Genomic DNA, 13,818 nt, shown 5'->3' on the forward strand with positions numbered 1-13,818 from the left:
ATTAATTTCCACATAATTTAATTTTAAAAATAAAGAATAAAGTGTTAATATCAAAATTTATTCAATCTGTAAAATAAATTTCGAACTTCAAAAAATAAAATCTAAATCAATAATGAAAATATTCAAAAGAAAGTGTATAGAAAAAACTATTATTAGCATGTCTCATAGCATTTTATAAACATTTTCATATGAATTTAATAAAAAATTATTAGATAAAATTAGAAACAATAGATGAATTCTCCCTTGCTGTGTAAATCCAAACATGTAACTAATGCAATTTGATAGAGAAATATGCAGAAATTAAAAAAAATTTTAAAACATAATTAAAAAAATAAAACTATTTTCACCCAATCATAAATATTAACTAATCCATAACCTATCATAGCATTGTTTTTATTTTTCAAATTATTTATAAAAAAAAATGCATTTATAATAACTAGTTTAATTTGAACTTATCTAACAATTAAAACCTTTAGTATTTATTATCTATTTTATATAAAAATTATTTTTTAATATTAATTACAATTCCTCTAAAAAGTTATTTTTTTAATATTTATAAAATGAAATTTATAATATTATTTTTTTTGTAATCTTAAATAAGTTTTTACGCCTTTGTTTTTCTTTGTAGTCTTATCTCACCTACCCCATTTTGACCGATTGCTAACAACTACGTCCAGTCAAAGTCTGATTTAAATTTAAAATCGAAATTAATAATTTATATATTAAAGCAATTTTAATCTGAGAAATAATTCAATATCATAGTGCTTTTTTTAAAAAATTATTTATTAGTTTAATATTTAATAATACAAAAATTATTTATATTTTAACTAGAATTTTATTAGTTTACAAATATTTAACTAAATATATTTAATAAATTTTCATTTAAAAAAATGAAAAGATTATAAAATATTTATGTAAACACAAAAATAGTATGATCTCAACTAATTAATATAATACACTAAGAATATTAAAAATAATATTTTTTTTTTGTATAAATTTTTAATTTTTTTTATATTCAGAAGACATGAGACTCATAATTTTATATAGAAGATATTTTTTTATAAAATAAATAATTTTTATAAAATAAAAAATAAATTTTATATAATTAGGTGAGGTGATGTATTTGCAATAAATACACATAGTTATATCACTTGAGTTGTGTTCCACTTTTCACGTTGCATAATCGGTTGAAGCATGCATTAATCAACGAAACCAACTCACCTTAAAGATGTGTGGTTGCGGTTAACGAAAATGCTACACGTATATCAATAACCTTTCACATCAGCTAAGAGCCCAAGAATTTGCCATCTTGATTTTTCTAGGCCTATTTATTTTTGAAATGTTATTTTATCTAATAAATTTGTAATATTTTAATTATTTAATTGATGTAATATTATTTTTAATAGCCCCTTTTTATGCATAAAATATTAATATATAACGACAATATATATATATTACTAGAAAATTAATACTTATTTGCTTCCTAATTTTATAAAAACTAAATAAATAACCATGCAAATATATTAAAACATAAGAAAAATCTAAAACCCCATTTAAAAATCTAAAAAATTTAAGTTGAATAGAGTTTGAATTATAATAATTTTTTCATTAATGTATAGAGTTAGGCCATAAAATGTCATTTTGATTGATTAAATTTTAGTAAAGAAAAGTCACCCATGTTGGGTTTATTCATTTGTTTTTATGGGATTTTCCTTGTTTTGCGTCAAAGATCTTAGAAAGCAAGTTAATGAAAGTGAAGAAAAAAATCCAAGGAAAATGACTCACAAGCCAATTAAGGAATTCGTTTTACGTTGTTTTCTTGATTTTTAATGGGTAGGGCAGGATCTTCTTGTCATGACTCAGAAGTGGCATACGTCTATGGTGGGGGGTGTTGGGGGTGGATTATGATTGCTTGACCCTAATTTAGGGCTGTGATTACTGCATTGATTTTGTTTGAAGATCTTCTCGGCATTATACACACTCTGTTTTTGACTTCATTTGCTCAATGGAAAAAAGGTGGATTCGCAGCTACCTTGTCTTAATCCTTTGTTTGGGAATCATACAAGACCCCTGTTATTAAACTTGGCTCAAAAATTAATTAAATATAATACTCATTAATATAAATAAATAAGTATGATTAATTAATTAAATTTTAATTATTTAAATAAAAATTTTAATATTTTATTAAGTTATATTTAATAAATTTTAATAGTATTTTCAAGTTTAATATAAAGGTATTCAAGTAATATAATACATAAAAATTTATATAAATGTATAATATTTTTTTAATATTTATGAAATATTAAGTATATATTAAAAAAATAAACATATTGAAAAAAAAAAGTATATAACTATCAACTTATTTCGATTGATTTTAATTTTAAAAATTTTTTATGAGATTTTGAGTTCAATTCTCCATACTAATACTAAAAAAATTATATATTTTATGGAATAATTGAAACAGCCGGGTTACACCGATTCAACCCTCAGGTCGACCAGGTCACGATGAATCACTTTCTTATCTAGTTCAATTATAAATTCAGACTGATTTGAGAACTGATTAATTGATTCAATCAATCAATTTGATCTGAGTTTAATATCTATATACAAGACAAAATAAGGGTAAACCCACAGTGGGCCTTTCTTTAAAATAAATAATTTTAAAATCAATAAATTTTAGCTATCCATAATTATAAATTCTTGAGTTTGGATTAATCAAAGTCAAAATAAAAAAAAAATAATTTTATGATATTTTCCCTCTATAATTAGAAAGAAAATGGGTCCCATATATTATTCCTAGAATGCCCTAACGCCTAGAAATCATTTTGTAGGATAAAGCCACAGTGGGCCTTTCTTCTCTTTTCCCTTTCTACATTTATCATCATGCACCATGAAAGCTTCACTGTAGACTAGAGAAAGTGCCGCTTATTGGTCTGCTGGGTAACGGGAAGCTTGAATGTTGTTGGTATTATTGCTAGGAAGAATTTGCCCAAAAGGCAATGAAAAGCTTACAACTTTGAACCGACTTTGCCCAGTTACAGCCGCTTGCCTGTTGGTATAATCCCCCACTTTTCACATGCACAAATGCACAATTTCAAAAGCAAATCAAGGGGTATCTCTCTCCACCCAATTGGTGACAGCTTAATAGGCCTTTCTTTTCAGGACATTCTGGTCAGTTTTCAAGCACAAAACAACATTTGCCCATAAAAAAGAAGGGGTTGATTTGATAAGACAAACTTTAGCTGAAGAAATTGTGAGCAAAAATGCAAAATTACCAGCTGTTGGGTGCACCAAAGCACCAGTGTCCCATCAAATGTAGGGTATCCTATGGGTATTGAGTCCAACTCTACAAAAGGGCATAGCTCGCAATGGATTTAAATGTTACTTTTACCTTTCTATTCCCAATTTCTAAACACGTCCCACAAATTACATAAATTTAAATGCTTTAAATGCTTGGAAATTAAATGTCTATATATCAACTATCATAAATTCTGAAATTTACTACATCTTTCTCTATCTAGAATTCAAATAAACTTGCTCGGTTGTTGACATGCCTGTCTCCCCTAGTAGATGCGAGGTCACTCATTACGAATATTCTTTCAACAATCTAATACATTAATTAATAGTTTAGCAGCTAATAATCACATTTTCAGAGAAGCGTGCGTTCAATAATGTTAAGTATAGAATCAGAAACCTTCTACACTTACAAGATCAACTTTATAATGGGGCTTCGACAAATATATATACAATGGGACAGGGGAAGATGCCAAGTCAATTTGTCATTTACCTAGTCTGACAATAAGATTGACTCCTTTATTTCTAACCACACAATTTTACAATGCGTTCAATCGAGCTTCACCAAGGCAATGCCACAATACAATTAAATCCAGTTGGTCACTCATCACTTCTCGTGGGCCCAAGTTCAAGCTTTGGTTGTACCAGAAGAAGGGGAGACTAAAACATAAACCTTGCTACTTACACCCAGATCGGTGCATTTGATCCACACAGCATTGAATACACACATATTTCATACACAGAATGCAAGCAGAAGAATTAAACACCAGTTCTCCGTTGTTTTCCTAAATGAAATGAATGCCGCTTTCATCATCAGGTTAATACCAACCCAGACCGTCTCATCTAATAATCTTTAAAGGTTATTTTAACTCCAGAAATTAACGATCCAAGAACTCAATGGCATAGCAATCAGATATATCTATTAATACATGAAAAACACAGTATTGCAAGAGAGAAAGGGAGAAGGGTACAAAAACTAACAGTAAGCGTTGGGCAATGTGCATCTGTACTTCAACTTCTAATGAACTATGCTAAAATCTAATTTAAACCTTTGGTGTCAGAAGCACCTACTTGCATCTCTCAGCTCACCAAATTAGCAGGGGAGCTCAACAGGCACTGCCATCCATTTGCCCTAGACAACATGTATCTTAGAAACCAAAGAAGCCAAGTTCACTGGCTCTCTCCTTCTCAAAGGTTTCAAAGTATTGATAAATGATTGTGACTGCCAGAAGAATCCCTGTCCCTGAACCAATTGCACCCATAAAATCTGCCAACACTGTCAATGCACCAATGCAGACCCCTCCAAAAGCAGCAGCTGTGGGTATGTAGCGGTTCAACTCTTTCTGTAAGTTAGACTCCCGATGGCCAGGCATAACCATTTGTTGTTCCTGTAACAGGAAATGTGAACAAAAACATCATATTCATACCATTCAACTGACAACCAATATGCAGTTTTTATTCATGAATCCTAATACATACAATTGATCACAGTTTGAAAAAGTAAACAATGTAACATTCATGTGAAAATAACACAACTTTCACATTGGCATATGAGCAAATTGTTTTAAATAGCACTTTGGCCATGAGCTGAAAACATATTGACCACAGAAATTGAGGAACAGGGGTTCTTTTGCACAAACTAGGGTTCACTTCTGGAGACCATGCATCTGGGACAGCAGATTGCCAAACAGGACCACTAAACAGGATATTGAAGAACTTCAGAGCAGGATCTACAGTCAATTCAACATTTATGCCTAGTATGATAATTGGCAACAAACTCACCTAAACAGCTACAAATGCTAAAACTAGTAAATCCTAAGCTCAAGTTATGAAAGGACTCAATATGCATCAAAAAATCCTATTGCACAAACAGTTCTCACTTCTTAGAGATATACAAACATAGCCACTTCTCTACATCCTTGCACTGGGGGGGAAATGACTATATTACCTGATTAGGGTATAACTTTATTCAATATAAGATATTAATAAAAGAGGTTCTATAATTCTATAGAGTCCAAAACAAGAATATCCACATTCTCTCCAATTCCCAGATAGAACTGAATATTTTTTTTTTTCAAATGCTTTTTACCTCATAACAACAATATTTCACCTCTACTACTCAATGGAAGTCATTATAAAATATGCTACCTCTAGAAACTATTACAGAATTTCAGAGGAAGCCATTCCATGAATATGTTCACAAAAAAATGCAATGTCTCACAGAGACAACATTTTCTTTTTCTCAGAAAAAGGAAATAATAACATATTCAATCTCCTCATAAATATTCTATGTTAAAAGTAAAACGTAAAAGGCGAGGAAGGGAAGGGTGGAACAGGCCTAAACTAAAATAAAATTTGCAACACATTGGTAATCCTAAAAGGGGTGTCTTACTGTGTTGAGAGAAAAGCTCTCAATCAAGACATAAGAAATTTGTTCAAAATAATTCTAAAATATGAGAGTTCTAATTTCACATACCTTCAGTTGCTTGGCCACATCTTTAGCAGATGACCCAGAAACTTCAATCCATGTTTTTGAGAAGAGTGCACATGCTGACAACATGAACACAAAATAGAAAAGTGCATGAAAAGGATTTGCTGCCATATCAGCAAGGCTGCACACAAGAACATAGAAGCTTTGCTAGCATCAGCAGAGAAGAAAGGGAAGCCAACATAAAGAGGGATAAATTGACATGCGTTCAATTGTTTTCTATTTTTGTTATTTATTTATTTTATTATTATTATTATTTTTTTTTTTTTTTTTTTTGGGGGGGGGGGGGAGGGGGGGGGGGAGAGTGGGTGAGAGAGATAATATTAATCACCTTGATGGTGCCGTGATGTAATATGCAAGGCCACCAACAGGGACTGACTGACCATTTGAATATTCAGATTCCTTCCACTTGCCCAAAAGATTCACAAGGAAATTGTCACTGTATCTCCTATACAACAACTGTAAACAAACAAATTATTAGATTAATGGTAAATCAAACTTCAACTTTCTCATATGACATATCGATCTTAGTACCTGGGAGATAAAGTAGAGGTTAGACACAAGAGCAGATTGCAAAATAATAGGCATGTTAGAGGTATAGAACAGCTTGATTGGATATGAACCCTGCTGCCCACGAGCATTCTTTGACCTCACAGGCAAAACCACACGGAACCCTTGGAAATATATAACGATCAAGAAGATCAATACTGTTGCAAGTAGATTTGTTACATTTGGAAGATTCTGCCGGTAAAATGCTTCACGAAGGGCACGGACCTTATCTGTACGAGTAATTAGCAGATGGAATAAAGCAATAACAGCACCTTCAAATTCAGTGCCTCTCCCACTATTAATGGTGGTTGGACTAAATGCTTTCCAGATAATGTTCTCACTGAATCGTACATACAATTTTGTTAGATATCCAAACTAAGGTAGAAATACTAGTGTTAATTCCATAAAAATTAAAACAAGCTCATGGCCACTTATAAAGAAGTAAATTTCACTGGTGGATCCATAAACAGGAAAATGGAGCTCACCAGATATTGGTTGCTATGAAAAGTGATATTCCAGATCCCAGACCATATCCTTTCTGGAGAAGCTCATCCAAACAGATCACAATAATCCCAGCAAAGCAAAGCTGAATGATGATTAGAATGGCATTTCCTACTCCAAGTTGGCTAACACTACCATACATTCCCGAGAGAACGTAAGCCACTGCTTCACCAACAGCTATCAGGATGCCCAATAATTTCTGAGCACCATTTCTGGGAAGAGAAATAAATTATCAAGGAAATATAATGAGCACATGCTAGATAAGAAATATGCAGTAACCAACAGAGAGAGAGAGAGAGAGAGAGAGAGAGAACTCCTTAGTTCCTGGTCATGATGAAAATCATCAATTAAGGTACAAAGCATTATAATCAGATGCTTCAAGCACCATAGGATAAAATGATAAAATTATCTCAGAAATTGCATAGAAAAGCAACATGCCAATTGCCAGATGTAGTTTGAAAGTTGACTTTAAACATCCTATAGCTTTTCTTATAAAAAAAAAAAAATCCTATAGCTTTTACAACATTTACACTTCATATGATTGTGATGAAAATCAGGCAATTACTTTGGATGTATGATGCTGTCATATAAAAATCAAGACATGGAATGGGGTAAAGAAGGATAGAATATAAATAAACATCTGTGACAGTTACTAATATCTTAAGTTCTTAACCCAGCCCACAACCCTAGGTTCCCTTTTTTGTTTGAGAAGTGAGAAACAAGTCTATGCAAGTGATTACAATTTCTAGGCAGAAAGAAAAGGATGGAAAAGAAAGTAAACACCTCAAGTATCTAAAACTTGGTTAGCAAGTAGCAAACCATTAAAATTTGACTTCACAATAAACTTACAATAGAGCACGGTCTTCACGTACATTGTTGTCCACTTCAATGATCTTTGACCCAGCAAGAAGTTGCATCACTAATCCAGATGTTACAATCGGAGTGATACCAAGCTCCATGACAGTCCCACGGTTTGAAGCAAGAATAACACGCATCCAATAGAAAGGATCCGCACCAGTGGTAGAATGAATGCCATACAATGGAAGTTGACTACATACCAAGAAAATGAAAAGGGAGATCACCGTGTATATGACCTTCTCACGAAAGGGAACCTTTCTGTCAGCACTCTGAACTTCAGGAAGGAATGAGAGAAATGGTCTGACAAGATGAAGAACCCTAAATCCACCCCCCATCTTATTAACCACTAGCTAAACAAATTCAACCTGCATCACCCATTCACAAAACAAATAAATAAAAGCATACAATTATGTGATTGTGCATTGTTAAAGTAGAAAGTACAAAGTAGCCCATCCATGACATAAAAAAAAAAAAAAACCAGATCCATAATTTCCTAATCCAAACTGCAAACATCTAATTGGGGGAAAAAATCAAAGCCAGCGAGCCAATTTTCCCCGTATACAATATGCAAATGATTGCAACAGCAAGGTAAGTGGTAGCATTTATATCTATAAACTATCAACCGAAACAAACCCACAAATTAACATAATTTCGAGAATTCCAGCTAAAACTAATATATACGCATATACAGATCTAGAAATACACCATCAGTTAACTCAAAAAACATGTTTGGCTGCCGAGAAAATCGAATGAAAAATACATATCATACACATCTCTCTTAAAAAAGAAGACGAACTCATCAAAATCAGACTAAATTATACAAAATATACCAGTAATACAGCAACCAAAGAAGAGCGATTGAATTCAACGAAACTAACCGCAGGGAATTGAAAACGCAGAGAAATTGTAGGAGACAACAAAATCTGTTCAGAGTCCAAACAGGGAGGATTTGAATGCAGAGCCATTAGCCATATGAACATTTTACGATTAGGGCATATGGATTGGGACACGAAGTCAAGCCAATAAGAATAGAACACGTGTCACAGACAAGTACATGGACAACAATGTATTTCTCGTGCGAGCGCGACGACATGTTTGACCAGATTTTTTCTCCGTTACAATAACTGGCGGTGTCGTGTTGGGCCCATTTTAGGATTTTAATTAATTTATATTACATAAATAATTTGTCAAAAAGGAAAATAGTTAAACATTAAAAAAAGATAAACATACGAGGAAATAATAGGAATGTCATGAAAAGCTCAGAGAATAATTGTCGACTTGTGATCAGCTCAGTTATGAATAGGGTGGCGATTCGGATTAATGGGTCGTATTTGATATGATTAAGATCGATATGAACACGATATGATTAATAAATTGTGTTAAAAATTTAAGCACGAATACGACTCTTCTATTTTACGGATTACAAGACACGACACGATTAATATTACATTGCATTAGGTGTATTCAACACGATTACTCATTTAACACAAAATGACATATTTAACACTGTTTGACACGACTTAACCCATTTAACATGCTACATAAGTGAGTTCATGGGTCATAATAAGTCAAATAGCTTAGTGGATCAAATGGGTTAGTGGGTCACGGGTTAAATCGTGACACAAATATTAAATCATGTCATAAACATGTTAAATCGGGTTAACGGTGACACGACATGATTATAGTCGTCATAAATGGGTTGACACGAATTCGACTTAACACGAATAAGCTTAACCCAAACCCTATATTTTCGTGTCATGTTCATATCGTATTTGCGAATCGTGTCCAAAATTGCCATCCCTAGTTATGAATGACACCCTGGTAAATGTTATTGGTAAAGATAAAAAAATTAACAACAGTTAAAATCTTAATTTTTAATTGTTTAAAATTAATTCAAGATTTACTCTCAATTATTCAACTGATTATATTTTGAAAATAGTAAAAGAAAAATAAAGATATTATTTTTTTTAGCATTTACTTAAGGCATAAATAAAAAATTATTATAAAATAACATATATTATATAATAAAATTTAAATATCTATTTAATTATGCATATTGATTATCCATACATATTTGAAAATTATAATAATTAATAAAAACTATAAAAAGAAAATTCTGATTTTGTAGGGAGAGGTAGGGGCGTGAGGCGAAATATCATCCACTATAATTATATAAAATGCACCAGGTAATGCCCAGGAAAGATGGTGGAGTCACAATAGTCTCACTTAAGTACCACATCCTTAGACAGAATTTTCTAGACATGCACTTCATACAATCCTAATAGAATCAAACCACTGATAAGTATCGTCTTCCTATAACACAATCACGGTACTAAGAATTTATACCACAAAGGCATAGATAGACAAGAGTCGCCACCCGGGTAATAACCGGGACATATTCAGTGTTTTTTCTGAGTGTCATAGATGACAACTTACTACTTGCAGAGTTTCCATAATCGTCATTATCATAGCCCAATGTCTAGGTTTTGGATAGTGGGTACGTAAGGGGAAGGTGTTAGACACCCCTTACGCCTGATCTAACCTCGTTAATTCGAGTGACAGTCCTCTATTAATGTTTCTAAGAGTCTTGTTTATTATTCATTTGTTAAACTTTATCCTAAAAATGCAATTCTAATCCTACACACGCAAATAATTCACAAAAGGGTTGTTATTTACAAACAATTTTCATGCACAAGTAATTTCTATCTATGGGGTTATTAATTATTTAAATGATATTTATTAGATGACTAAAATTAATTTATTATTAAGAATTTAATTTACAAACAAATTTAATTTCAAATAACTCTACGTTTTTATTTAACCTAATTAATTAATTTTTCACCAAGTTATCCTAAGGATAATTAAACTAAATTAATTGTGTATATATGTAATTTATTCTAATATCACATAAGGTCCAAACAATCACAACCTAATAAAGATTTGTAACATGCAAATTTATTTTACAATTACCAAGTATTAAATTAAATTTATTTTACATGCTAAGGTTAGTTTAATTTACAAATAAGATTAATTTTAATTTACAAAGTATTTATTTAAATTAATTACATGCAAAAGTCAGTTAAATTAAAAACAAAGTTAATTTTAATTTACCAAATAAAAATCCTATTATTATTACAATTTCATGCCAATGGTTATTCTAGGAATTTATGATTACTTACCTATTAGTAATTGCAGTTGTTATTGGGGCAAGCTACCCTTAAAATATGGTATTCTCTTATAGTATGGCAATGAACCCAAGAAAATACAAGAACATGAATAAACATATAATTTCCAAATTCTGGCAGATTGACAGTAGTAAGAATTTTGATTTTTGAAAAATAGTTAGATAAGCCTAAAAATCATGAAAAAACTACTGAAGACAGCAAAAATATCATACAACATCATAAAATTTATAGATTAAACAAAACCCTAGCCAAATAATCTACACAAATCTTAAATTTTTCTGATAACAGAATCGCACTACTTTTTTGTAACATTCATAACTCACCAATCATAACAGATATGAATGCGAAACTAATTGGAAAAGATTCACAAGATTCCAAACTTAATTTTAGACACTAGATTTACACAAAAATATTAAGAAACAAGGGAGATATGGGCTTCACAAGTCGGGTATCCTACAAATCGGATTTTATAGGAACCTTAACTTCAAACAGCCATAACTTATAAAATATTAAAGCTTTTTTAGTGATTATTGAGCCTAAAATTAATAGAATTTTGTGTAGAATATGAATATAATTTTTTAAAATTTTTTACAGATTCAGAAATTAATGAAAAATAATAAAAATATGAGAGACAAAAAACTGAATATGTGCAGAGTTGTGTATCTTCTCAAATTAAACATGATTACATGATCCACATGAACATGCAAGATAAATTAAAAGACAAAGAAGTATAGAATTAAATATTACAGGGCATAGATCTTGAAAAGAAAATAAAAGAACTAACATTCAAGAAATATCGCAAAAAAGAAAGAATAATTAGAAGAATTTTGACTATTTCTCTCTTTAATTTTTTTTCCTTTTTTTTTTTTGTCTTCTCCTCCCTCTTTTTCTTTCCTTCTTCAGTAGAGTATTTATATAGTTTTGGGAGAGAGGTGTGATAGGATTTGGAGTCCTATGGTGTTAAAGTTTAGATAACTTAAATAATTGGGGTTGCAGAATTTTTATGAGACTGAGATATGAGTGAGTTGTTCCAACAAATAGGAAGAGAGGGAAATGGAGTGGCACCAGTAGGGAGTGAGAAAGAGAGTGAGGCCAAAGGGCTTGAAGTACTAGTGTTATAAGGTTCAGATAACTTAAACAACTGGAATTGAGGAATTTGGGTGAGACTGGGATATAGGTGAGGTATTTCAACAAATAGGAAGAGAGCGAAAGAGGGCAACACCAATAGGTAGTGAAAAAGATAGTGAGCCAAGTGGGAGAAAAGTTTGTATGGGAGAGGGAAAGAGAAAAAAATATTTTCTTTTTTTAATTTTCAGAAAATAAATTAAACAGTTCTATTTAAAATTTCTAACTAGACTTTCTTAGACCCATGAGATCCAATTAAACTTAATTAGGTCCATTTAAGAACTATCCATATTAAATTTAAACAAAATAAAATTTTATTTAAATTAAATTAATTTCTCAAAAAATATATTATTATTATTTTTTTCATGATCATGCCACAGAATTAATAATTTAGTTCTATGCCCTCAATTATATCTTATAGTCATACAATTTTTCATCATCGGGTTTTCCATGATCTCAATACACATACTCATCACAAAATAAGGGTATACAGATTTCAAAATAGAAGATAAGAATTTCATAAGATACAAATTAAAGTATAGATTATAGTACCACAACCCCGGCTTTTACGGGGAAGATTATTGAGTATACGTAGTAGGAGATTGTTCATAACATACAATTTCAAAAGAACTTACGCAAATAGTTAATTGAACATTAATAGTTCATTATTCCAACACACATGCCTGTAACTAGATGTAAGATATCAAATAGTTAGATTTTTTTTCCCCCAACGGAAATGTCTACTTGCCAATTCCATGGCTTGGAACCGATTGCAGATTACGACTCTTCTGAATTAGAGGGCTTGTAACTGGTTGCCAAGCCGGATAATGGCCACTTCCAGAGTCAGGTACCGACTGTAAAGCAGGAACATGGCTAATTCCAGTACTTGCAACTGACTGAAACAGTATATCTGTAGTCATAGAAAGGTCTTCACTTTCACCAGGAAAGACATTTAAATCCTTCTCCGTCACTGACAGCTTTCTTGCCCCCAATGACAGAAAATGGAATACCAATGTAGCAACAAAGATTAGAGCAATTCTGCTTGAAATGGCCATATTAGAAGCTGGTGAGCTTTTCCTTGTATAGCTTACTGAGGTGAATATGGTCTGCATTTAGTAAGCTATTTATACATAGAGCTTGCCTTGTGATAATGTGAAGGGAAAAGAGGCGTAAGGGACAAGTTAATTTGCCAAGAATTGGTAGATTATTGCAAGTATGTTCTTGGAATTGGGTTAGGCACAATTGAAATAACCTGCACCCGGCCCTGTCTCTTCTCCAAAAGGATTAGTAGCTTTGCTTAGAGATTTTAGTGGCATTACACTTAAAGGAGAAAAGTTTTAGTAATTGGAAGTGATATTTGCATGATAACCTCCCCATATATAGGAATTCAGGCATTCCATGAAAGTTTTAAAAGGATAGAAAGGAAAGTTGATGAAAATAATGGAAGGGTATATGAATGGAATGTACGAAATTAATTTTAAATTGTTTGAGAGTTTTTTTTAAATAGAAAGTTAATAAATGTAAAATTTTTATATTCTATTTTTTTAATTCCAAATCAAAAGTTTAAAAAATTCAAAAAATAATAAATATAAAAATATATTATTATTTTTTCTTATTTATACTGTTGAAATATAGTGATTCATTAGATAAGGATGGACTAAAGTCCAAATACAAAGGTTTAAGAGTAGGAACAATAAGGCCCAGGGCCTAGAACAATAAATTAAATCTACCCTACAATGTAAAACCATCACAATAGCCCCAACCCATTTAGCAAACCCTAACCCATAACATTTGGGTCTACAACCAGGCACCGACACA

At 31.4% G+C, this 13,818-nt stretch overlaps 1 protein-coding gene across 2 annotated transcripts; it reads right to left on the minus strand.

The window, feature by feature from the left end:
- Positions 1-4,136: 4,136 nt before the first annotated feature.
- On the minus strand, positions 4,137-8,722 carry LOC110670291 (uncharacterized). 2 transcript variants are annotated; one of them, XM_021832272.2, is made up of 7 exons: positions 8,569-8,722; positions 7,682-8,055; positions 6,817-7,044; positions 6,317-6,671; positions 6,114-6,241; positions 5,771-5,906; positions 4,137-4,682 (listed from the first exon to the last, which is right to left on the minus strand). In XM_021832272.2, exons 2-7 carry the CDS (start codon positions 8,023-8,025, stop codon positions 4,443-4,445), a joined length of 1,431 nt encoding a protein of 476 aa, XP_021687964.2. In that variant the 5' UTR covers positions 8,026-8,055; positions 8,569-8,722; the 3' UTR covers positions 4,137-4,442. The 2 variants fall into 2 exon arrangements, with proteins under 2 accessions (XP_021687964.2, XP_021687965.2); XM_021832273.2 differs by having other exon boundaries at positions 8,521-8,653.
- Positions 8,723-13,818: the final 5,096 nt, after the last annotated feature.

This window comes from Hevea brasiliensis, unplaced genomic scaffold (assembly GCF_030052815.1).
Source record: "Hevea brasiliensis isolate MT/VB/25A 57/8 unplaced genomic scaffold, ASM3005281v1 Scaf180, whole genome shotgun sequence".
Lineage (NCBI taxonomy): Eukaryota > Viridiplantae > Streptophyta > Magnoliopsida > Malpighiales > Euphorbiaceae > Hevea > Hevea brasiliensis.

What these genes read in the sequence shown, in the direction of transcription:
- LOC110670291 (XM_021832272.2), bottom strand. Translation starts at nt 8,025, where the DNA reads ATGGGGGGTGGATTTAGGGTTCTTCATCTTGTCAGACCATTTCTCTCA. An exon ending in ACCTCTACTTTATCTCCCAG is followed by an intron (nt 6,242 to 6,316) that starts GTACTAAGATCG and finishes GTTTGTTTACAG; the next exon opens with TTGTTGTATAGGAGATACAG. An exon ending in ATGTGGCCAAGCAACTGAAG is followed by an intron (nt 4,683 to 5,770) that starts GTATGTGAAATT and finishes TTCCTGTTACAG; the next exon opens with GAACAACAAATGGTTATGCC.